This window comes from Rhinolophus hipposideros, assembly GCF_964194185.1.
Source record: "Rhinolophus hipposideros genome assembly, chromosome: 21".
In the NCBI taxonomy this organism is placed as follows: Eukaryota; Metazoa; Chordata; class Mammalia; order Chiroptera; family Rhinolophidae; genus Rhinolophus; species Rhinolophus hipposideros.
Window position 1 is genome coordinate 46791072 of NC_138067.1, and position 24680 is coordinate 46815751.

At 45.4% G+C, this 24680-nt stretch overlaps 2 protein-coding genes across 3 annotated transcripts in view; one reads left to right on the top strand and one right to left on the bottom strand.

Moving 5' to 3' along the window:
* Positions 1–1858: 1858 nt before the first annotated feature.
* On the bottom strand, positions 1859–19177 carry LOC308489470 (T-cell-interacting, activating receptor on myeloid cells protein 1-like). 2 transcript variants are annotated; one of them, XM_081030630.1, is made up of 11 exons: positions 18938–19177; positions 16963–17100; positions 13937–13969; positions 13512–13802; positions 12903–13199; positions 6384–6440; positions 5894–5977; positions 5757–5784; positions 5309–5346; positions 4841–4878; positions 1859–2272 (listed from the first exon to the last, which is right to left on the bottom strand). In XM_081030630.1, the coding sequence occupies exons 1-11, from the start codon at positions 18969–18971 to the stop codon at positions 2129–2131; spliced, it is 1182 nt and encodes a 393-aa protein (XP_080886756.1). In that variant the 5' UTR covers positions 18972–19177; the 3' UTR covers positions 1859–2128. The 2 variants fall into 2 exon arrangements, with proteins under 2 accessions (XP_080886756.1, XP_080886757.1); XM_081030631.1 differs by lacking the exon at positions 16963–17100.
* Positions 5540–24680, top strand: part of NDUFA3 (NADH:ubiquinone oxidoreductase subunit A3) — a 30415-nt gene continuing 11274 nt past the window's right edge. The window contains exons 1-3 of the mRNA XM_081030651.1: positions 5540–5719; positions 5864–5993; positions 8260–8350. The gene's annotated coding sequence lies outside the window, so the exon portion shown is untranslated. The remainder of the gene's footprint in view (positions 5720–5863; positions 5994–8259; positions 8351–24680) is intronic.

A 24680-nucleotide genomic window follows, 5' to 3' on the forward strand; every position in this document is an offset into this window, starting at 1 on the left:
CCTTTTGCAGAAAATCATTCCCTGACGTTTCCTTGCCCCAGGCATCGTTCTGTGGAACGGTGCACAGCAGAATATAAGTGAGTGTATTGGTTATCTATTGTCGTGTTACAGTATTATCACAAATTAGTGGCGTAAGCAATGCAATTATTCTTTCCTAGTTCCAAGGGCCAGAAATTCACCCACACAAGACTGGGATGATGGTGCATGCCAGGACTGGGGGCTAATCTGAAGGCTCAACTGCAGAAGGGTCAACTTCTGAGCATCAGTGTAGTTTGGCTGCACACTATCCAGAGTTAGCAAAGACCTCACAGGTTACGGTCACAGTGCCCACAAGACTGCCCTCGCTTAAGGCACCGGCTGCAAGCTCAGGTGTTCCCGGGCCACCTGCACTTATGACCAGTAGCTGAAAACTTTGGAGATTCCCAGTACACCTCCCTTCACATTCAATAATTTCCTAGACCCATTCAAAGGATTCAAGGAAGTGCTATACTTGGGGTGTCTGGATGGCTCAGTTGGTTAGAGCGCGAGCTCTCAACAACAAGGTTGCTGGTTCAATTACCACATAGGAATGTGGACTGCACCCCCTGCAACTAAAGATTGAAAATGGCTACCAGACTTGGAGCTGAGCTGCACCCTCCACAGCTAGATTGAAGGACAATGTCATGCAGGGTGTCATGCGTGGTCTCAGCTCCTGCTCCCCACATAACGCAGGATATGGTGAAGCCAAAGGGAACACCCATGGAGCCATAGATAGGGGAGACATACCTCTGTATTCTCACTGGCAGCTGGGTTGGAGACACATGAAGCAGGAGCCACACCATCCGCAATCCACCGTCCACTTCTTTGCAGTCCGCAACCTGTACTCCACTGCTTGCTAGCTCAGCCACCATCATCTTGCTAGCCCCCCATTTTCTGCTAGCGTAGCCATGGCAATTATATTAGTGGCCAATGGCTCACTGGTTACAGCTGGCGGCCAACTAGCCACAGCTGATGGCCATCCAATCACAGTTGATGGCCATTTACTATCCGAGTGAGCACCTTTCTATGTGAGGCCGAGAGCCTGGAAACTGCTCTCTGAGGCTCTGTCCCCACACCCATGAAGACCCCTGATGAGTTGCCTTAGAAAGATCTGTAAAGGGGCCTTGTCTTCCCTTCCCCCTGCCTGGGAAAAGCCACTGCTGACTCTGGCTTTCCCCTCTCACCTAATTGTGAGAAGAGTCTTTAGAGCAATAAGATTAAGCCTTCTCTGCTCAGCTCTGTGAAACAATTTCAACATGTGATGTATGTCCCTCAAGGGAGTCACATACCTCACCTCAAGGACTTTCTGCTTAAGCTGTTTAAAGATCCACATAACTGGTTTGGGTTGTTTCTAAAAAGTGATAAATGAGTCTCACAGATCGTGTCAAAAACAGTAACACCCCCTTGTATGCTTATCAATAAAAACCACGAGTCGGCTTCATTCCGGGCTCCAGTCTTTCATGACTGTGAGTCCCATGGCCTTCTGAGATTTAAACTGCATTAAGTCTCTGTTTGTTTCTTTCTTTAAAGTTAACCCAAGCCGCCCTTTCTCGCACCCTCACTGCCCGTGTTGCACTGGACGTGATAATAAGGGACATAAATCAGGACCAGCTAAATGAAGAGACACATAGGGTGAGGTCTGGAATGCTCCCCAAAGCACAGCTTCCTATATTCTCAGTGTGTGTCACCCTCCAAACACATCAAGGTGTGTCACCAACCAGGAAGCTCCCCCAGCCTCAGAGTCCAGGGTTTTCATTGGGATGTCATTACACAGGTGTGGTTCATTGACTCATTGCCCATATGACTGAGTCCATTTCCAGCCTCCCTCTTTTCCCCAGAGATCAGGTTGATAGCACCTGGCTCTAATCCCCAACCTTCCAATCACACAGGTGGTCTTCCCCGCACGACCAAGCCCCCATCCAGGGAGTCATCTCATTTGCATATTACTTTATGTAAATAATGCTTCTCACATTAAAACAAATTTTTAGAAGGAAGCAAGTCTAAATTGGAGATTTGAGGTCAGGGAATCCTCATTTGCTTCATCCCCCAAGGGGGAGGCCCCGTCGCCCACTGCCTTGTCAGAGGTTCCTCCTGGCGGCAGTCCTCCCGGTTACGTCTTAAGGGCTGAGTACACGCAGCTTTCCCGAGGCTGCTTCACCTGGCTAGCAGGGCCCTCACTCAGGGCTCTGGTGTTCAGCTCAGCATACGTCACTCCATGAGGTTCTTCAGCTCTTGACAGCTGAGCTCTTTCCTCCTGAAGAGAAGAAGGGAGAAATGGATCAAGTCTTTAAGGGAGAGTTGACAGAGCTTCTTGATGAGTGATGTTTGAACTGAAGCAGCGATATCTTGGGGTTCACCTTAACCCCCTGTTGTCCCCTCCCTCCCCAACCCCCAAAGGCTCCAGCATTGTCAGGAGTATTCACTACCAGGCCGGGCCGGTGGCTCTGGTGGTTAGAGCTCCATGCTCCTAACTCCAAAGGCTGCCAGTTCGATTCCCACATGGGCCAGCGGGCTCTCAACCACAAGGTTGCCAGTTCAATTCCTCGAGTCCCACAAGGAATGGTGGGCAGCGCCCCCTGCAACTAAGATTGAACATGGCACCTTGAGCTGAGCTGCTGCTGAGCTCTCAGATGGCTTAGTTGGTTGAAGCACGGGCTCTCAACCACAAGGTTGCTGGTTCAACTCCCGCAAGGGATGATGGGCTGTGTCCCCTACAACTAGCAACGGCAACTGGACCTGGAGCTGAGCTGCGCCCTCCACAACTAAGACTGAAAGGACAACAACTTGAAGCTGAACGGCACCCTCCACAACTAAGACTGAAAGGACAACAACTTGACTTGGAAAAAAGTCCTGGAAGTACACACTGTTTTCCAATAAAGTCCTGCTCCCCCTCCCCAATAAAAATCTTTAAAAAAAAAAAAGTGTTCACTACCCACACCACAGTGAAAGACTGATATTCACAAAACCAGTCATGACTTTGAAATGAAGAAGTCTATTTCCAGATGCCCTAACAGTACCCTCATGATGCAGGAAAAAAAATAAAAAGTGTTCTAGGGAGGATGATGTCACAGTGAGGACTGAGCAGTCCTAGTAACAGTGTGGTGGACAGCTTTCCAGGTGGACCTCCCCAGAGCCTCCTACTCCTCAAGTCTCTGTGAGGTCCCCTCCCCTCTTGAGAGTTGGCTGGACCTAGTGTCTTACGTCTATCCAAGGAATATAGCCAAAAAAAAAACCCCCAAAAACAGAAAGAAAAAGTGGACCGTCATGACCAAGACAGGGTCATGAAAGACTGATGCCCACTTCTCTGCTGTCCCCTCACTCGCTCACACCGATTGTGGGGACAGAGCCAGGAGTGCAGTTTGCAGGCTCTCAGCCTCACATAGAAAGGTGCTGGCTCAGGTAGTAAATGGCCATCAACTGTGATTGGATGGCCATCAGCTGTGGCTAATTGGCCGTCAGCTGTAACCAGTGAGCCATTGGCCACCAATATAACTGCTGTGGCTACGCTAGCAGAAAATGGGGGCTAGCAAGAAGATGGTGGCTGACAAGCACAGATTGCTGTTAGGACGGCGGGTTGTAGATATTGTGACTCCTGCTTCCTGTGTCTCCAACCCAGCCGACAGTGAGACTATAGTGATATGACTTCCCTATCTATGGCTCCGTGGGTGTTTTTGGCCTCACCCTATCCTGAGTGCATATGTGTGGAGCAGGACAGGAGCCCCTGCCTGCCACCCTGTATGACACCGATGAAGCCAGCTGCTGTGTTATGAGCTGCCGTGTGGGGAGGCCATGTAGCCAGCGTGGTCTCCAGCACACAGCCAGCAAAGGACTGAATCCTGCCGACAGCCGCCTGAGTGAGTGTGGAAGCAGATCCTCTCCTAGGCAAGCCCTCAGCAGCCTGGCCGCACCTTAGTCACAGCCCAGTGAGACCTCGAGTGACAGGACGCAACCTAGCCACACCCAGATCCTGACCTACCAGCATGTGAGATAATAAATGTTGCTCTAGGCCATTACATTTGGGGACGATTTGGTAAGAATCAATAATTCATACAAACAGCACCAAAGTGTTGGCAGGAAACATCCAGTAAATCCTTTGGGACGGAAAACAGATTGGTTACTGCCAGTGCCTGGGGGAAGAGAGTGGGGAGGGACTGCTGAAAAGATGTAGGGGCTCCTTTTGGGGTGATGGAAATGTTCTGGAACTAGATAACAGTGATTGTTGCACAACACAACATTAGCAGTGTGCCAAATGGTGCTGATCGTACATGTTAAAACGGTGAGTTTTATGTTTATTATGCTACAATTTAAAAAATTGAATTATTAAGGAGGAAAAATAAGAGTTACTACTAACACTGGTACTGATGACTGATGCTGTATGGTGTACAGTGTGGTAGGTGCTTTACAGAGGGACCTTACCATGTTCTCACCAAGAGGTGAAATATCCCCATTGTTCAGATGAGGAAACTGAGGATCAGGGTGGGAATGGCACTTGCCTGGGGGCCCACAGGTAGTTATAATAACAATAGCTTCAAGGTACTGAGTCCTTAGGCCATAGCTTCAGCCCCACTGATATTTATGGCTGTGAGCTCATTAAGCCATTCAATTAATCCTATAAAGAAAGAGATGTTCACCCCATTTACAGAAGGAAGTATCTTCAGGAAGGAGGAATCATGGGATGAAGGTCCCACAACCAAAGAAAGCATAGACGGGTTCAGACCAGATTCTCCCGAAATGTAGGGGAAGGGTTGGGGCAGATGAAAGCAGAGGCCCAAACCATTGACAAAACTAGAGAATGAGGGAGGGGGCCAAACTGGAAACTCACCAGGGCAGGAGAGCAGCTCTTCACAGCTGGAGACGCATCTGGAAGGGAGAACTTACCGCTGTCATTTCACCCCAGGCTCCAGGGGTCAGGTTTACATACACACACACAGACACACACACACACACACACAATGTGCACACGAGCTTGCACACAAATGCATACTTGCACACATGCACATGCACATGCATACTGACACGTGTGCACACACCAGTGCATATATGCATGCAATACTCACACGTGCACACTCACATACACTTATACTCACATGCACACAAACATGGAAACCACACACTGTGTGCAAACAGCACATACACACACCATATGTGCATATGTACACACCTGCACACCTACACGTGCACTCATGCACACAGACCGCCCATGTGTGCACACACCATCACATGCTCCTACACACAAACACATGCACACAAGGATTCCCCCCACCACCACTTTCTACCCCGGATTGATTACCTGTCACCACTTCTGCAGGTTTCTTAGAAGAGCGGGAGCTGAGAGAGAAACACAATGAAGCATGGGGGATCAGGGAAGCTGGAGAGAAATCAAGGTCCTTTGAGTAGGTGGAGGTGAGATGCAAAGAAGGTTCACATGGAAACTCATGTCTCTCCACCTCCTCCCAGCTTGATGTTCAACCCTCGAGTCTCCAGGTTATCCATGCTCAGGAGGGTCTTGAGAGCCAAGCAGGAAGAAGTGGCTGGGAGCAGTGTGCTCCATGAGGAAAGAGTGCAAGGAAAGGACGTCAAGTGAGAAGCAGAGTGGTTGTGAGAAGAGGGACTTGGGATGATCATTGGAACTGGTCTGGGGCACAGAACAGGTGGAGGCAAGACAGAAGGATCAGTAGTTCTGGAGCCAATGGAGGAAGAGGTAAGTGTTGGCTGATGGGATCCTCTGAGTGGTCTACCTTTTAGTCATCTTGTCAGGAGCTGCCCCTGGGGGTTAAGAAAGAGAAGAGGATGGATCAACCTCATGGTGTTACCTTCCTCATTGTGTTTCTCCCACTTCCCCCAGAAGATGCAGCCACTATTCTCCTGAACTCACCACAGCAGGAGTATCTGTAGATGAGGAAGGCTGCGAGGAGGAAGAGTAAGGTGAAGATGGCGATGAGGATGATTTCAGTGGTCCCTGGAGAGGAGAGCAGGTAAGAGGGCCAGTTGGTTTCCCAAGACTTGTTCTATTGCCTACATGTCTACCACTAATTGGGTTCCTGTAATGTGCTGGAGACGAACTACATCTCTCTCCTACTTACACGTATCCCGGAAGAGACTTAGAAGGATGCCCATTTTATAGATACATAAGCTGAGGGTCAGAGAGTGGAAAAAAGATTTCCAAAGTCACCCAGCTACTGAGTAAGCAGAGCCCTGGACTCTGACTCCACCTCAGAAGACATTGCATTGAACCACAGTCTTCCGGTGTCACCAAAATACAGACAAACATCGTGAGGACGTTCCCAGCAATGGATGTCTTGCTGTCACGAGGAAGCCCCATCCTGTGTTTTATGACCCTGTCCCAGGCAGCTGTCTTCTCTTACCTAGTGTTGTTCCTGCTCTGTTGGAAGACTCGGTCTCTTCTAGAAGAGAATCTCTGGCTTAAAAAGATCAAGTCACAGAACAAGAATCACAGTAGTATACCATTGCTGTACAATTTCAAACTCTGTATATTATTTACAAAGATAGTAAATGTATAAAAACATGCACACAAATGATGACACCAAGTTTAGGGTACAAGTTTCTACTGGGGGAGGCGAGATAATGGGAATAACTTGGGGAAGAAAAGCAGACTCCCTTTTTATGTCTATTTGTGGAAAGAAAAGAACTTGGAGCAAATATATCTAAATGTGAACAAGGCAATTCCAGGTCGTGATGCATGACTATCTGTTATTTTATTATCTCTGTTCTATTAGATAGTATTTTTTCAAATTTCTCCAAAGAAAGGAAATTCTTACATATATGGTATGGTCTGTATTATAATATTATATGTGTATATAGGGTGTATATTATATATTACAGTAATTATCATCAAGACCATCTCTATATATGTATATATGAATCTATAACAGGAGACCTGTATATATCTCCTATTGGTCATGTTTCTCTGGAGAATCCGGGCAAAATGGCCGCCCAAGCTAAGGTCAGTTACTCCTCTTTTCTTCTGTCAGGATTACCGCCACCCGCTTTGCTCTGCCTCCTGACTCCTGCCTTGGTCAATCAGATGACAGGTAGACAGAATGCTCTTAAATCAGATATGGCTGTGGTTCCCAGGGTGAATGGAGCACCTGCCCATTTTCTGTAGGGCTTCTGGGGACAACGTAGTGATAACCCAAACTAACATGTATTGAGTGCCTACTCATGCACCTAACCTTTCCTCTTGCCTGTAGCCATGTAGCTGTTTTGTAATCCCATTGCACAGAGAGGTTAGGCTACAGCAAGAGTGGATTTTGTTTGGTGGGTTTTTCTTTTAGTGTGTGTCTTTTTTTTTATAGATAAGCAAACTAAAGCTCAAAGAGGTTACTTGATGTGCACAGGGTCAAGTAGTGGAGTGTGGGTACTGTGGGTAGCGGAGTGTGGTTGAGACCACAGGCTTTGTTAGCCCTGCTGTTGGGACACTCACCACACCACTCACTCTTCATTGTTTCACCACAACTGTGGTGCCCCCCACCCATGGACCACCGCCTCTGAATTGACCAGAGCAGAAGAAGAGGGCCCTGAGACATCCGAAGATCCCCCACCCCCACCCCGAGCTCTGTACTTCAAAGGAGGAAACAGCTGCAGGAACTTCACAATCTACGCCCTCCGACCACAGATTTCCTCAACTCCCTGTGCTATTGCCTCCAGTTCTTCACTCCTCTGTCTTACCAAGCTTAGCTTCCATCTCATAGCCACCTGTCAGGAAGTGGGATGCTATTTATTGCAACCTCTTCCAGTCAACTCAGCCCTCCCCAGCTGCAGTCCACTTTCTGCAGAACCAGAGGCCACAGAGAACTTGTTCAAAGTTCAGAAATAATGAATAACCCATAAACCATCAGAGTCCTGGGGCCTGGCTCTGCCAAAATCCGACTGGAAAACTGGAGACAAATCCAAATGTGAAATAAAGGGGGAAAATACATAGCTGACCTTAAAGGAAGATGGGTGATGCCAAGTTAGGTGAGAAATATTTCCTCACTAGCTACTGGTTTGGGGCACGTATTTTAAGTAATTGGAGACTCCAGGGATCGGAGGAGAGTATGTTCTCCATCCCCAAAGTCCCTGCCAAGAACTCTAGTGTCTGACAGGAAACCAGATCCTGGGTCTACAGCAGAATTTTTCAACTTTTGCACTGTTGACATTTGGGGCTGGATAATTCTTTGTGGGGAAGGTGTCCTGTGCATCATAAGATGTTTTGCAGCATCTCTGGTCTATACCTCCTAGATGCGAGGAGCATCCCCCATCACCACTTGTGACCACCAAGAATGTCTCCAGACATATGTCTCCGAGTGGCAAAATGGCCGCCCAAGCTAAGGTCAGTTACTCCTCTTTTCTTCTGTCAGGATTACCGCCACCCGCTTTGCTCTGCCTCCTGACTCCTGCCTTGGTCAATCAGATGACCCTCATGTCTCCTCAAGTTCAAAACACTGGTATAGCAACATGTTCAGAATTCTGGTTTTACAGCAGCTGTGCAAAACTAAGGGGTTTGTAAAAGGTTCTGGTGAAACCCAAAGGGGAACTCTTGGCCTGTTTTTGGTAATTGTGCATATCAGCGCACCTGCATCTAGTCATCTACCCCAGTGACACTATCCTCTCTTCTGCAGCCTGTGGCCCTTGGCAACAGTTGCCAGGATGTGGGCAGCGGCTGCAGAGGAAGACAGGGAAGGTTTAGACTGAGTTTGACAGCAGCTGCCTGGATCATTCCAGGTCACCTATTATATCAGCATATTCGTGTCAAATGCAGCAATAATTATGACCATCAAGTCAGAAATGCAGAAGGTTTCTCATATGCCAAGAATAAATAGAAGAGTGGGGGGGACAATTAAGCATCAGTTGTTGAATAACCCAAAACTATTTAAAAGTTCCTCCTTCCATGGAGAACAAAGACAACGTTCTATGTCTTTCTTCTTCCCACTTTGCCTGTGTGTTGAAAAGACCATGTCATCTGTGCTTGATCTTGTCATGTACGATTGAACTGAGTTGAAGAGACAGACACACACCCCTGGCCTTCCTAGAACCTAGAAGACTTTAAATGTCATAATTTTCCACCAATATTCAAGATTAATTGTTATGATAAGAATATTTACCGTTACCATGAAGGGCATACACATGTTCTTTAGTCTACTATTTCCTGGAAAGTCTTGGGAATGCAGTTCTTGATAAAGCTGATTGGGAACTCAGAGGTGAAGTTTTGGGTGGTCGTAATGATAATAATAGCAAATATTTATATGGCATTTGCTATATATCTTACATGCTTTGGAAAGGACTTAGGTGAATCTCACATGAGTCCATTGTGTAGGTAGTACTATCAACCCCATTTAACAGATGAGAAAACTGAGGGAAACAGGCTAAGTAGTCTGTGGAGAAAGGGTTATTAGTTACTGGGCCCAACCAAAGTCCAAACAGTTATAATTATTCACAAAATGAGACTCCCTGCACAGCCTTCCAGATCACAGGGCTGTGTACCCAAATGATGGGTACCTGGTCCCTATTTAGATGGCTCTGGTTGTTTGAATGGTCTTCTCTTTCTTCCCAATTATCTATCCCAGAGGAGGACATTGAATATACTTCACAGTGACCTAAAAGACAGAATGGAGTAAATGGGCCATAGATGCAGGAAAGGAGTCCTTAACAACACGAATTCACTGCCTCACTCCTGGGACCCAGTGTGGCGTACAGAGAAAGATTCTCCTTCTTGCCAAGGGCCTACAAACCAGCATTAGTGACTTAAGTTTTCCTCCTGTGGCTATGGGTCTATAATTCTGTAGTAACCAAATAACCAAATACCACAGGCTGGAGGGCTTATAAACAAGACATTCTTTCCTCCCAGTTCTGGAAGTTGGAAGTCAGAGACCAGAGTGCCAGCGTGGTCAGATGAGGGCCCATCTGTAGACTTCTCTGTCTATCCTCACAGGGAAGAAGGAGACAGGACGCTCTCTGGGGTCTTTTCTATAAGGGCACTAATTTCTTTCCTGGGGGCTCCACCCTCATGATCTACTCACTTCCCAGAGGCCCCACTTCCAAATACCTTCCATTAGGCATTAGGATTTGAACATATGAATTTTGGGGTACAGAGACATTCAGAACATAGCATCATAGAAGAGCACCCCTCTTTCCCTTAGGAACTACTCATTTCCCCCTCTGCATTCCTGTCACTCTGGATGGAGCAAGGGTTTTGTCGCCTCACCCTTCAGGGAGTGTCCCCACAATTGAGCCAGAGGCTGAAGAGACCAGGGCCATTCACAGTCCCTCCTCCGCAGGTTTTCTTATTTGTTTGTTTTGAACTGGGTCTGGGACACAGGGCCAGTCCCTTCTCCAGAGGTAGAAGTTACAAGCTACAAAACTCACCTCTTGAAAGCCATACTCTCTGCCCAACAGAAGAAGTCTGTCCAGACTAACAGAGAATGAGACGAACACAAGAATAAAAACACAACTATCAGAGAGGAAAAGAATCGGGCAGAATTCCAGTCCCTGGTTCTAGTTCCTGACACGCAGTCGCATCCATGCCCTTCCCACACTCTACTAGTCTGTTATCCTGTGGTTTCCAACCAGGCATGATGTGGCCTCCCAGGGGACATGTGGCAATGTCTAGAGACATTTCCAGTTGTCTGGAAAGAGGAAAGGGGAAAGGTAGAGGTCAGGGATGCTGCTAAACCCCCTTTGATGAACAGGATGAATTTTCCTCCCCGCTCCCACACATAAAAAGAATTATCCAGCTCAATATGTCAATAGTACCAGGTTGGGACACTCTGAATTGTCCCCTTTAACTCTGTGGACTAATGTACTCCTCCACTTTTTCTAGGCTTCTTCCAGGTAGATTTTGTCACTTGCAATCAAGTGCCATAACTAATACAGACATTATCACCAAAACTATTAGTTAAAATCAGTTACTTATGTTTAGTTCTCACAGAAGTTGCATGGGCCATATGTATGCATTGCTGTCCCACCCTTTACAGGTGAGAAAGAGGCATACAAAGAAATGACTTGCTCAATACCTCATAGATAGAAAATTCCAGAGCTATAGTTTTAACTCAGGTCCATCTGACTTCAGAACCTGTGCTCATACCCTCTACTGCCCTAAAGATCATGGGGTTTCCCAGGAGCCCCAAATCCCTGCCCTGTGTGATTTTGGGAAATTCTGGCATTTTTATATGACCCCGTGGAGTTATAGTTGGTTCTCATATCAATATTGGGAAGTTCAGCCCCCACCTGGAATGATGTCTCATTCCTACTGGCCTCTTCCTCTCCTTGCCCTGAGCAAACTCAGTTCTCAAAACTAGCCCTAGTCCAGAGGGTAAAAACACGTCCCTTTTAAAAACAAACGGAACCCAGTAAAATTTCATAAAAAATCAAAACAGAACGCTCGTGCACTGTTGGTGGGATTGTAAATTGGTATGGCCCTACGGAAAATGGTGTGGGGTTCCTCAAAAAATTAAAACTAGAACTACCTTGTGATCCAGCAACCCCACTTCTGGGTATTTATCCAAAAGGATTAAAAGCAGGTCTCAAAGAATATTTGCACACCCATGTTCATAGCAGCGTTATTCACAGGTTGAAGCAACCCAAGTTTTGATGAACAAAATGTGGTCCAACCATACAAGGGAATATTACTCAACCTTAAAAAGGAAGGGAATTCTGCCATATGGTACAGCATGGATGAACCTTGAAAACGTTATGTCACGTGAAATAAGCCAGTGACAAAAAGACAAATGTTGTGTGATTCCACTTATATCGTGTGCCTAGGGTCATCATATTCATAAAGACGGAAAGTAGAAGGATGAGTTCCAGGGGCTGGGGGAGGGGAGAGTAGCAGTTGTTTAATGGGGACAGTTTTAGTTTTGTAGGATGAAGAGACTGTGTTTCCCCGAAAATAAGACCTAGCCAGACCATCGGCTCTAAGGCATATTTTGGAACAAAAATTAATATAAGACCCAGTTTTATTTTAATATAAGACCAGGTCTATAATATAATATGATATGATATGATATGATATGATATGATATGATATGATATGATATAACATAACATAATACTGGATCTTTATAATATAATATGATATAATGTAATATAATACCAGGACATATTAATTTTTGCTCCAAAAGACACATTAGAGCTGATGGTCCGGCTAGGTCTTATTTTGGGGGAAACGGGAGTTCTGAGGATGAATGGTGGTTATGGCTGCACAACAATGTGAATGTATTCAACACCACTGAACCGTGCACGTATACGTGGTTAAAATGGTAAATTTTATGTTATGCATTTTTACCACAATTTAAAAAATATGTCCCTTAAAAAAACGTCTAGGCAGGAAAAAACAAAAACGAAAAGCACCCTCCACTAGGTTGAGCTGAAAGACATGAATGTTAGAGAATGAAAATGAAATGCAGATCTTTCTGGAAGTCTGAGTCTGGTATTCCCTGCGCCTTTCGTTTTTCTCCCTCTTCCTCTGCTTTTTTGCTGGAACCTTCTAGTAACTCCAGGATGTGTCATTCACACTTTAGTCCAAATGAATGGTGCCCCACCCAGGAGATATGCAGTGACTTTGTGGTTATATCTTATTTTCCTAGTGGGGTCAGGCATAGCAACCCCTCCCAGCCTCTCCTCTTCAGAGCTCAGCTGTTCATCTATGGTCGGAGGGCCCCTGCTAGCCTCCTTTTCTGTGATTTCCCACCATCTACACTCACTATCTCAGCAGAACATCCTGTCCACTCTTCCACAGGATCCCAGCCCTAACTTCCTTTTTCCCAAGTGGTTTTTCCAAGCTCCGTAGTCTTGTAGGGAAGGAACCACCATCTGATGCACTTCAGGTGGCAGAAGTCAGCTGGCAGATAATCCAGCTATTGGCCTCCCAGTGGTAAACACCTTACCTGTCACCCAGATCGCAAGGTGATCACTGGGCTCTGAGGCCCAGAAAGGAGCCCTTGTCTGGAAGTACACACAGCTGTAGTTCCCAGTGTCACCGACTGTCACATTGTGAACGAAGAAGTCTGTCTCCTTTCCTGCTGGACTCTGGAGCTGTATGGGTGTTGAAGTTCCTTTCTTCAGTAGAGCAAACGTTATAGACTCGGTCAAATACTCTGGCGCCTGGCACTTCAGGGTCACCTTTTCCCCTGCGGTCACCTTACCCCTTTTGTGGGCTTGGAGGGAAGGTTTCTGGAAGTCTCCTGTAAGAGAAGGAAGGCAGTGAGGTTGTGGGGAGAAGCCTTGGGTCCCCCTTCAGCCTTGTTCTCCTGGCAGGGTTCCCAGGGAGTGTGGGAAGTGACGGACATCTGATCTCACCCTCTTTGTGCTCTGATTCCAGGAAGATTTCCCTCCTACAAGCCCCTGGATGAAGCCAAGCTCATCAACTCTGTTCCTTTCTTTGTCCATCTCCCCCTCCCCAGCCACACTGGAGATGAGACCCCTCTGGGCCCCCTCATCCTCCCTCATCCCTGTGCTAGGAAGGCCGTAAGTCATTCTGAGCACCCTGCCCCCACCTGTCACTACTAGTAAAAGGACATCACTGGGCGGTGACCGTATATGGGGGCTCCCTCTTCGGTAATATTCACAGGCGTACTCTCCAGCATTACTGGTTTTCAGATCAGCGAGGTGAAACGCAGCCAGGCCCCCTGGGGAGTCAGGAGATGGCAGGGACCTCACAGGACGTCCGTTCTTTCTGAGAACAAAGTTTCCATCCTTGGTAGGAGCTGAGCATCGCAGAGCCACTTGGCTATTGGCAGGAACCACCGAGCTGGGCCAGGCACTGATGGAGGGCCTGGGAAGTGACTCTGGAAGGAAGTGGAGTCCAGGGCTGGATTTGGTTCACTCACTGCTCTGGGAAGCCCATTTAAAGAAGGGAAAGGGGGAAATGGGGCCTTTGGGGGTGGAGGATGGAGGAGGGTTTAACTGAAGAAACACTCACCATTTCTTATGTCTCCTTGGCCAATACAGAGCCCTGAAGAAGAATTGTCTGTGAGACATGAGCTCCTGCCTGGAGCCCACGCTTTCACCCTCTTTTGATCCCTGTGGAACCATCCCAGGGGCTCTTCTGAGGACAGACCCCTCATCATCATATTCACAAGCAGTCCCAGCTTTTCCCAGAGAACACAATTGGCATCAACGTGTTTTTGTAGCTTATGTTAGTTTCCTAGGGCTGCTGTAACAAATCACCACATACTTTGTGGCTTATAACAACACAAATGTATTACCGTGCAATTCTGTAGGTGAGAGGACTCCAACACTATGAGTTTCACTGGCTAAAATCAAGGTGTAAACAGGGCTGGTCGTTTCTGAAGAGTCTAGGGGAGAATCCAACCCCCTTCCTTTTTCAGCTTCTCGAGGTTCCGGCATCCCTTGGCTTGTGGCCTCTTCCTCTATCTTTAAAACCAGCAATACTCTTCTTCCTCTGTTTACTGCTTTAAGGACCCTTGTGATTGCATTGGGACCCACCAGCTAATTCAGGATCATCTCTTTAAGGTCCACTGATTAGCAACTTTAGTTCTATCCATTATCTCATGTGAAGGAACGTATTCACAGCTTCCGGGAATCAGGATGTGGACATCCTTGGGGAGCCTACCACACAGTCTCTCTACCATTTCTCACATTGTCCCATGTCCCCATCCCAGATTCCTCTCCCCTCACCTTGCCCCCAGGATGTTGGATGGCCCTGCCATTTTGCCCTGAACCTAACCATTTCTCCCCATCATCCACCTTATTCTTTTATCATATCCTAGATTTCATGGTGGAGGAGAAGACAAGAGACACTAGACTTGACTCCTGATGGTCTCTATCACCCTAAGCATGTCGCCTGGGTGTCCCCTGAGTGTGTCAACATTGTAGATGGCATAGGACCCATGCCTTCCCTGGGTGCCATGGCTTCTAGAGTGTGAGAGACACCAATGGGGACAAAAACCATCTGGCTGGGGAAAAAAACACTTAAATTTTAATGACCCCTGTTATTCCTAATGGTCTTGGGAAAGTCATAAGATATCTGGAGATACTAGAATTTAAGCCCTTGAGGGCAGAGAGTGCATCGTCAGTGCTTAGAACAGTGCTCAATAAATATGTGTTGACTGACTGAATCGAAGCCTTATGTAAAGAGAGTCATTTGCAAAGATTTCTGAAGTTCCAGAAATAACAATGATTTCCTGAATTCCCCTCTCAGCACAACACCATAACCATCACAGCAACTGATAGTGGGGAAAGAGGTAGGGAGGTCCCAACCCTATGATAAGAGGCATCAAGCTGCTAAAAACGTAGTCCTTCCTTTGCCCTGAGATATATTTTTCTTTAACAAGTTTTTTAAAGTTAGTTTCAGGTGCACAAAACAATGTAACAGACATTTCACCCCTCACAAAGTGATAACCCCTCCCCCAATCTATTGCCCTGCTGACATCATATATCTCTATTACAATTCCATTGACTCTATTCCCTATGCTGAAGTCCATATCCCGTGACTATACACACACACACACACACACACACACATACACACACATATAAAATTATAGTTGACATTCAATATTCTTCAGCTTCAGCTTCAGGTGTACACAGCAGTGGTCAGGCATCTACACCATCCATGAAGTGGTCTCCCTAATAAGACATGTGCCCATCTGACACCCTACAAAATCTTTACAACATTATTAATTCCCCAAACTGTCTTTCATATCCATGTGGCAATATTGTAGTTACCAACTTTATAACAAATGTTTTATTAAAATATAATTAACATACAATATTATGTTTCATGTGTACACCAGAATTATTCAACATTTACATACCTAAAGAAATGATCACCATGATAAGCCCAGCAACCATTGGACAGCGTACCACGTTATATTATTGACTGTATTCCCTATGCTGTATATTGCTCTGAGATATCTCTTTCTGCTCTCATAGAGTGACCTAAGTGCACCTCTGACATTACAATTGGCCATAAGTAATCAGCTTGGTGCTCCAAAGTAAATCTCAAAAACTCAACATTGACATGACTTGAAAGATGAGACATATGTTCCCCACCTTTCCCATCTCGTAGCCTTGTAGGTCTAGATGACGGTGACCCAAGAAATGTGTTTTCCAGACATCCATGTAGGTGATCTAGTTTGAATATCTTATGACAGTGGTTCTCTACTGGGGACAACTTCACCCCACAGGGGACATTGGGCACTATCTGAGGACTTTTTATTTAGCAATTTGCAAGAACATAATACTGTATAGTTAACGCTGGTCACCGTGCTGTACATTAGAACCTCAGGACATATTCATCTTATAGCTGGAAGTTTGTGCCTTTGACCAGCATCTCGCATTCCCCCCACCGCCCTTACACACTCTAGCCTCTGGTAACCACCATTTTGTTCTCTGTCTCCATGAGTTCAACGTTTTTAGATTCCACATGTAAGTGAGAACATACAATATTGGTCTTTCTCTGTCTGACTTATTTCACTCAGCATAATGCCCTCAAGGTCCATCCACATTGTCGCAAATGGCAGGATTTCCATCTTTCTCTTAGCTGAATAATAATATTGTATCCATTTACCATGTCTTCTTCATCCATTCGTCCATCAGTGGACACTTAGGTTGCTTCCATGTCTTGCTTCTAGTGAATAATGCTGCAGTGAACTTAAGGGTGTAGATATCTGTGGGGACAGAGCCAGGAGTGCAGTTTCCAGGCTCTCGGCCTCACGGGGAAAGGTGCTGGCTCAGGTAGTAAGTGGCCATCAATTGTGACTGGATGGCCATCAGTTGTGGCTAGTTGGCCATCAGCTGTAACCAGTGAGCCATTGGCCACTAATATAACTGCCGTGGCTACGCTAGCAGCAAATGGGGGCTAGCAAGAAGATGGTGGCTGAGCCTGCAAGCGGCGCAGTGAGGGTTGTGGATGGTGTGGCTCCTGCTTCCTGTGTCTCCACCCCGGCCACCAGCGAGACTATAGTGGTATGACTCCCCTACCTGTGGCTCCGTGGGTGTTCTTCTTTGGCCTCACCATACCTGCGTTCTTGTGTGGGGAGCGGGACCAGAGGCCCCGCGTGACTCCCTGAACGACAATATCTCTTCGAGATAGTGTTTTCATATCCTTCAGATACACACCTGCAAGTGAAGTTGCTGGGTCACATGGTAGTTCTATTTTTAAGTTTTTGAGGTGCCTCCATACTGTTTTCTATGGTGGCTGCATCCATTTACATTCCCACCAGCAGTTCCCTTTTTTCTACAGTCTCTAAAACTTATTATCTTGTTTTCTTTTTTTAATAAATTTTTCTGGGGAATATTGGGGGACAGTGTGTTTCTCCAGGGCCCATCAGCTCCAAGTAGTCGTCCTTCAATCTAGTTGTGGAGGGCGCAGCTCAGCTCCAAGTCCAGTTGCCGTTTTCAATCTTTAGTTGCAGGGGGCGCAGCCCACCATCCCATGCGGGAATTGAACTGGCAACCCTGTTGTTGAGAGCTCGTGCTCTAACCGACTGAGCCATCCGGCCGCCCCTGTTACCTCGTTTTCTTGATGATGCCATTCTAGCAGGTGATTAATAATTGCAACAGAGACTATCTGACTACCTTTATGTAAAAAGATTGCCAACACCTATGAAGATCACTGGATTCACTGTTCACTTACCTTACCAAGGTTTCCAAACATTTCCACCCCAAATCCCCCCAGATTATGACCTTTTTAACTTCCTAGTATGGCTCAGTAGATTATGGTCTTTGGAACTGCGCTGACCAGAATTTGAATTCAGCTTCTCCACTTAGTGGCTTTCTGGGTCACGTCAACTATCAATCTCAGATTCCTCTCAGGCAATATGGGGATGCAGATTATTTTGCAGAATTTTTTGTACGAGACGTAACATGACTTTAGGTTGTACAAAGACATGAGATTAAGTAATATTGACTCTGTGAGGAAGCCATTGTCTTCTCAGTTATGGCTCTATCTTGGTCACATAGAAGACTAGCACAGCTGCATATAGTCTCCAATCTATTTCTTGCATTCAATCATGCATCTCTTAGAAACAAGACTAGAGGAAAATGTGGCTCAGTGTTTACAGTCAGGCAGCAATAGCTGTTAGAACTTAATTGTGGGCCGGCCCGGTGGCTCAGGTGGTTGGAGCGCTGTGCTCCTGATGCCGAAGGCCACCAGTTTGATTCCCACATGGGCCAGTGAGCTGCGCCCTCTACAGCTAAGATTGTGAACAGGGGCTCTCCGTGGACCTGGGCTGCTGTGAGCAGCCCGAGATTGGCGTGAGCTGCGGTGTGCTGCCATGGGCTACCATGTGCTGCCATGAGTGGCCGGTGGCCAGCGCGAGCGGCCGGCAACCGGTAAGAGCTCCCGTGAGCTGCTGTGAGCCGCCGACCGACTGCCTCAGCCAGGGGGAGTGCAAGGCTCATAACACCAGCATGGGCCAGGGAGCTGTGTCCTACACAACTAGACTGAGAAACAATGGCTTGTACCAGAGTGTGAAGAGGAAGGGGGAGGCGGAAGAAAGGAGGGAGGAGAAAAGAAAAGAACTTAATCGTATTATTTCTCCTGTGACTATGCACTGACGACTGTGTTCTTTTTTGATGAGGGATACTGATTTTCCATTGATAGAAGTGTTTTACAAATCTTTGAAAATAGACTTGAGTATAAAAATGATACATATAAAATCCTGAGGCAATTTGAAGAAGAATATCACGTAAGAAAGAATACAGATATCACATACATATGGCAAAATGTCATTGTTCAGGAATGACTGAATTTGGAAAACAGATACAGGAAAATATGTGCAAAGCACCCAACACATTCCTTGTAGGTAATATGTATTCAAGAAGTGGAAGTTTCTATTCTCTGCTTATCTATCCGACCCCATTATCTACCCACGTCACACCAACTCCAGCTGCCTTCACACCCCAACTAACCACCACCTTCAATGGCCCTTTCCTTTCCTCCCCCAAGACTTACCCACACAGAACAGGGCCAGGAATGGGGGGATCATGGTGGTCCTCCCAAGCCTCTTCCAAGGGTCTTCTTGCAGTTTGGCTGTTTGTGGTAAGCCAAAATGTTCTCTTGACTCCCAGATGTGCAGTAACAGCTTTGCTCTGTTTTAAATCCTCCACTCTTACATACTCACAGTTTTTGTTTCTCAGTCCCAAGAGGGAAATGACGACTATTTATTGCAACACCCTCTCAAATCACTTTGAACAGGCTTAACTCACAGTCTTTTTTTTTTTTTGCTATCACACAATTACTTTATTGTAACTAAATAAATCCATTATTTTTAGACAGGTTATTTATTTTTTAAGTATTCTAAACTGTGCCATAATGACCATAGCTAAAATTTGCAAAACGTTTCTATATATTTAATTGTTATGTTAAATGATGTGATAAAAAGGACTTGGAATGTATTGATAAATTGCTCTCCTAGAAATTTTGTGCCAATTTATACTTTATGTTCTTTTCTATTTTCTGCAATTTGACAATTGCATATAATCTTTACATTTTCATAAATGTTCATCTTTAATTTTTTCATAAATCTTTTAAGTTTTTCATGATTCTTTTTTCTATTTACATATTTGATATAGTCCCATTGCCAAAAAACTGACAGAGTCTTTTGATTGCACAGTCCTTCAACAGCCAATTCTGAGGCATATTCATAAATATGCAAAGTATGTGAGAAATTGCTAGTCGAATTTCATAACCATTGTCCCCTTCTACATGGTGACAGAATACAACTGGACCCATGGTGATCAGAATAACAACTATGTTTCTCTCTCACAGAGAACTGTTGACCTTTCTAGTCAACAGGACGTGAGTGGAAGTGATGTCTACAATTTCTGGGTTATGTCCCCCGGGAACGTTGGAGGGCCAGAGATGGGACTGAGCTGATAACAGAGATGACAAGTTGTAGGGCATCAGGGAAGGAGGGAGCATCTGGGAGACTGAGACAACAGCCTGTAAAGAAAAGGGAAGGAAAAAGAATCCTTGTGGGCAACGTGGCAGGAAAGGAAATCTGAAAAAGAAATGTCTGTGGTGGAGCTGTCAGTTGTCTGATGTGGGGGACACAACGTAAACTGTTCCCTCAATATCGGCTATGAAATCTTTAAGACTTGGCTGGAATGGGTTCTTCAGGAGAACCTGGAGGAGCAGTGTCCCCCATCTGGTTGAGATTTTACGGGAATGTAGAGACAACATAGATGGTGAATCCTGATGATAGATGAGAGCTGACATGCTTGTGGAAAAATCTAGAAGGTTGTAATCCAGTATTTGTAAAGTATTATTCTCTGAATAGTGGACTTGTGGCCCATAAATATTTTTTCCTTTGCTTATATGTTTTTTCTCAATTTACTGAATTTGATATCAGTTAATTTTATCACTTTAAATATTTTTTATTAGTTTCAGGTATACAAAACAATGCAATAGACATTTACACTCCTCACAAAGTGATAACCTCCCTCCCCAAATCTATTACTCCTCTGACATCATATATAGCTGCTACATTTCCATTGACTCTATTACCTATGCTGTACTTCACATCCCGGGACTATAGATACACAAAAGGTTAGACAATTAAGTTCGCAAACTTTCCACCATGTTAAGTGCACGGTGGAAAGTTCGCAAACTTAACGTCTTACCTTCCTACATTTAATTATAGTTGACATTCAATATTATTCAGCTTCAGCCTCAGGTGTACAGCGCAATGGTCAGGCATCTACACCGTCCATGAAGTGGTCTCCCTAATAAGACATGTACCCATCTGATACCCTACAAAATCTTTACAATATTATTGATTATATTCCCCAAACTGTCTTTCATATCCCTGTGGCACTATTGTGGCTACTAATTTGTACTTTCTAATCCCTTTACCATCTCTATTCAATACATTTTTTAAATTTAACCTTTAGGAATTTTAAGTGAGGTGCTATGGGATGAGAAAAACTAAGTTTAAAGAAGAATGAGCTCGTCTAAAGCTTAGAGTTTAGAACTGATTAATTTAAGGGCAAATATACGTAAGGACTTTCATGTAAACATGCAGAGGGAATACACACTTTTCTCCCAAAACCTCATGAAAAGGCAGTAAAAGAATTTACAAAGAGGATACAAACTTAGAAGGAAAAAAGCGAGAGAGAGGAGCTAATATAGGAAAATAAATGTTGACAAAATTACAGAAACTAGAAAACAAATGGATGTGTGCCTACCAGAAGGGCGGCTAAAAAGCCTGCCTTTTCCATCTGTGCAAGTGCTGAAGACTCCATTATCTGGAAGCAGCCATCAAGCGACGTATGCCAGGAGGTGGTGTATGAATACCTCAGCTCTCTTAACCTGTGATAACTGTGAAGTGTGTTCCTTACTGGCCTCTAAAATTTAATCTGTATTAGGTGCCACAGTAATAAGTACCGGCAGTGTCAAGCTCCAGCAGTATTAAGTACTAACAGTATTAAGCTCCAGCAATATTAAGCTACTGCAGTATTAAGCTCCAGCAGTATGAAGTACCAGCAGCATTAAGTACTAGCAGCATTAAGTACTAACAGTATTAAGCTCCAGCAATATTAAGCTGCTGCAGTATGAAGTACTAGTAGTATTAAGCTTCGGCAGTGTTAAGCTCCTACAGTATTAAGTACTAGCAGTATTAAGCTTCGGCAGTGTTAAGCTCCTACAGTATTAAGTACTAGCAGTATTAAGCTTCAGCAGTGTTAAACTCTTGCAATATTAAATACTAGCAGTATTATGCTCCAGCATTATGAAGTACTAGCAGTATTAAGTTCCAGAATTATTAAGTGCTAGCAGTATTAAGCTCCAGTTGCCCACAGAAGAACTTCCATATCCCCAGTGAAGTGTCTCAGTCTCTGTTAAAATAAGAACCCAAGCAAGTCATAGGTTTATAGTATTTTTCCATCATTTTTTGGAAGAAGTGCATGTGCCTCTGAAGCTCTGTTGTCTGCATGGGCTTACTTGTCTTACTACTTAAAAATACAGAAAAATCAACAAGGCCACAACTTATCTAGATAAAAACCCATTTAATCACAGGTGTTTCTTTGAATGTTATTTTCAAAGAATGTTGCAATGACTTTTGAAGTCTTAAGACTCTTATAAGACCCTTTTCAAATAATACGTCTGTGTAGATTTATTTCAACAGAAAGTTGTACAATTCAGTAAGTCCTATGAATATTCATGTGATTCTTCATGTTGCACCTAAAACAAGACTGATATTCTTGAAAATGATTTCAACTCAACACTACAACCAGATTCTTTCAATTAGTTTTATAACTCAGATCTTTCTCTTTCCTGTTGGGTTTTTAATGGAGGCTCCACTACATAGGCATAGTTAACTAAATTATTGGCCCTTGGTGATTAAGGCAGTCTCCAACCCCTCACCTCTCTCCCTTCCCCTGAGGTTGGGGGACAGATGCTGAAATTCCCAAACTTCTCATCAAATCTTGGTCTTTCTGACAATCAGCCCCCATCCTGAAGCTTCCTGGGGTCCCACCAAGGGTGACCTCGTTAGGACAAAAGATGCTTCTGTCACCCTTATCACACAGGAAATTCCAAGGGTTTTAGGAGCTCTGTGCCAGGAATCCAGAAGGAAGACCACATATCTTTTCAGATATCATGAGTCAAATCTAGACTGCAGCTAGGCATTTTTATATTCTGCAGCTTCAGTCAGGGGGGAACAGGGCAGAAAGCCTCACACGTCATCAGAGCTTGAAAAGCAATGAGACCTGTCTCATAACAGGCCCCCAGGGTTGACAAGAAGGTGAGGGAGAGATGGCCTCTTAGCAGCCCCTCTCCTCCAACTACATGACCATGTGAAAGGTTTCCAAGAAGCCATATCAGATCTACCCCTTTACAATGGTGTGAACCTTCCATATTTCTCTGAAATAAGCAATGGATACAAGATCTCCAGAAGGATGCAATTATGGGCTGAATGTCTGCCCCACACCCACCATATTCACATACTGAAGCCCTAACCCCCAACATATGCTATTAGGAAGTGGGGCCTTTGGGAGGTAATTAGGTTTTGGTGAGGTCAGGAGGCTGGATTGTGACGAATACCGCGATGGGATTCGGGGCTTTATAAGAAAAGATGAAAGAAATCTCTGTCCCTCTCCCCTTGCCATGTGAGTATACAGTAAGAAGGCAGTGGAATACAAGCCAGGGAGAGGGCTCTCACCAGAACTATCCTGGCATCCTGATCTCAGACGTCCCAGCTGCCAGAAGTGAGAAATAAGCTTGTTGAAACATCCAGTCTGCGGTATTTTGTTGTAAAACCCAAGTTGACTGAGATGCACAAAATGATGGGAACACGCATGGATGGGCTCCTGGGGTCGGGTTGGGGGGCGGGAGCTGGGTGCCTGGAGCCAGGCAGGGCAGGGAGACTGTAGTAGAGACGGCTAGCAGGGGTTCTGGTCATGTCCTTGTCACTCAGGCACCCAGACCGATGGAGCAGCCACCGTCTCAAACATTGCTGGTCACTGGGCAACGGAGAAGAGAGAGCTCCGGTGGGAAGAGGGAGTTCTTAAAATTTTCGGGTGGGGGGAAGGAGTTCTTAAAATTAAATGCTCCATCTTGAAAAGGACACTTGTCACTGCCGTTGACAGCTCATGGTCCAGCCAGAATAGGCAACTAAGACTAGCAAGGGCAGTCCCCTATTACGTGCATGTTGTGAGTTCAGGGATTTCCACACGGATCAAGAAAAAAGTTGTGGCCACTAGGTGGCAGTAGCACACAACGAGTTTTATTTGCTCTCAGGTTTGCGAGTGGGGAAGTCCCTTGCAGAATGAAACCTTCCAAAGGCAAAGGTTGGGGGGGACACTACCCAGAAGGGGAGGAGGGCAAGGGAACAAGAAGAGAAAGGGAAATAACTGGATGTGTAAACATTGGAGTTTGGCGCCCCTGGGCTTTTGAGCTAACGGATGTTAACCTGCTGTGAAGTACACAAGTGGGGCCAACACACAGGTCGTTTGGCTCGTTTATATAATAGTGCCCCGAATGGGGGACATTTGGAGATCATTGGCAAACGACAGAAACGACTCCCACATTGCGTTTTTAAGAAAAGGGCACCCTGATTTCCATGGGTCTTACTTAAGAACAGTGTTCACAATGTTTTATTGCTGTATCCCGCCCCGCCCCTCCGAAGGAAAATAAACATTTAATGCATGTGAAAGGAGATGCGGGCCTACACAGAGAATGTCAACTAAGCTTTTCCAGAAAATCCTTCCTAGACTCTAATCTCCATGAGGGCCAGGACCATAGTTGTCAGATTCCCCTCCTAATAACAAATGCCCAGCAAGGCATTATTATAGCATACAAAGGCCAGCTGACTGACGCTACAACCCTACCTTCCTACATTTCTCTCATTCTTACACTCTCAGTTTCAGCCACATTGACCATTTTTCTAGTGCAGCCCTGTAGTTATGAGTTCAAGATTTCCGCGCTGAGCAAGGAAAAAGATGTGACCACAAGGTGGCAGTATCACACAACTTTCAGTCTCTCATCATTGTAACCTTGGGTCTTCTCCACTGGGTCTTTGTACATGCTGTTCCCTCTGCCTAGAAGACCCTTCCAGCGCCTTTTCACCTAGTCAACATCTGCTGAACTATCAGAGCTCCCATCATTTCTTCAGCCAAGCCAGTAGATCTCCATGGTTAGGTCAAATGCTCTTATCACAGGCTTCCCAAAGACCCTCTCCTTATTGCTTTAGTTGCAG

Coding starts and splice junctions, on each gene's coding strand:
- LOC308489470 (XM_081030630.1), bottom strand. CDS start 18,971: ATGATCCCCCCATTCCTGGCCCTGTTCTGTGTGG. Junction 13,803..13,936: donor CCAAGGAGACATAAGAAATG/GTGAGTGTTTCT, acceptor ACTTCCTTCCAG/AGTCACTTCCCAGGCCCTCC. Junction 2,273..4,840: donor AGAGCTGCTCTCCTGCCCTG/GTGAGTTTCCAG, acceptor TCTTCTCTTCAG/GAGGAAAGAGCTCAGCTGTC.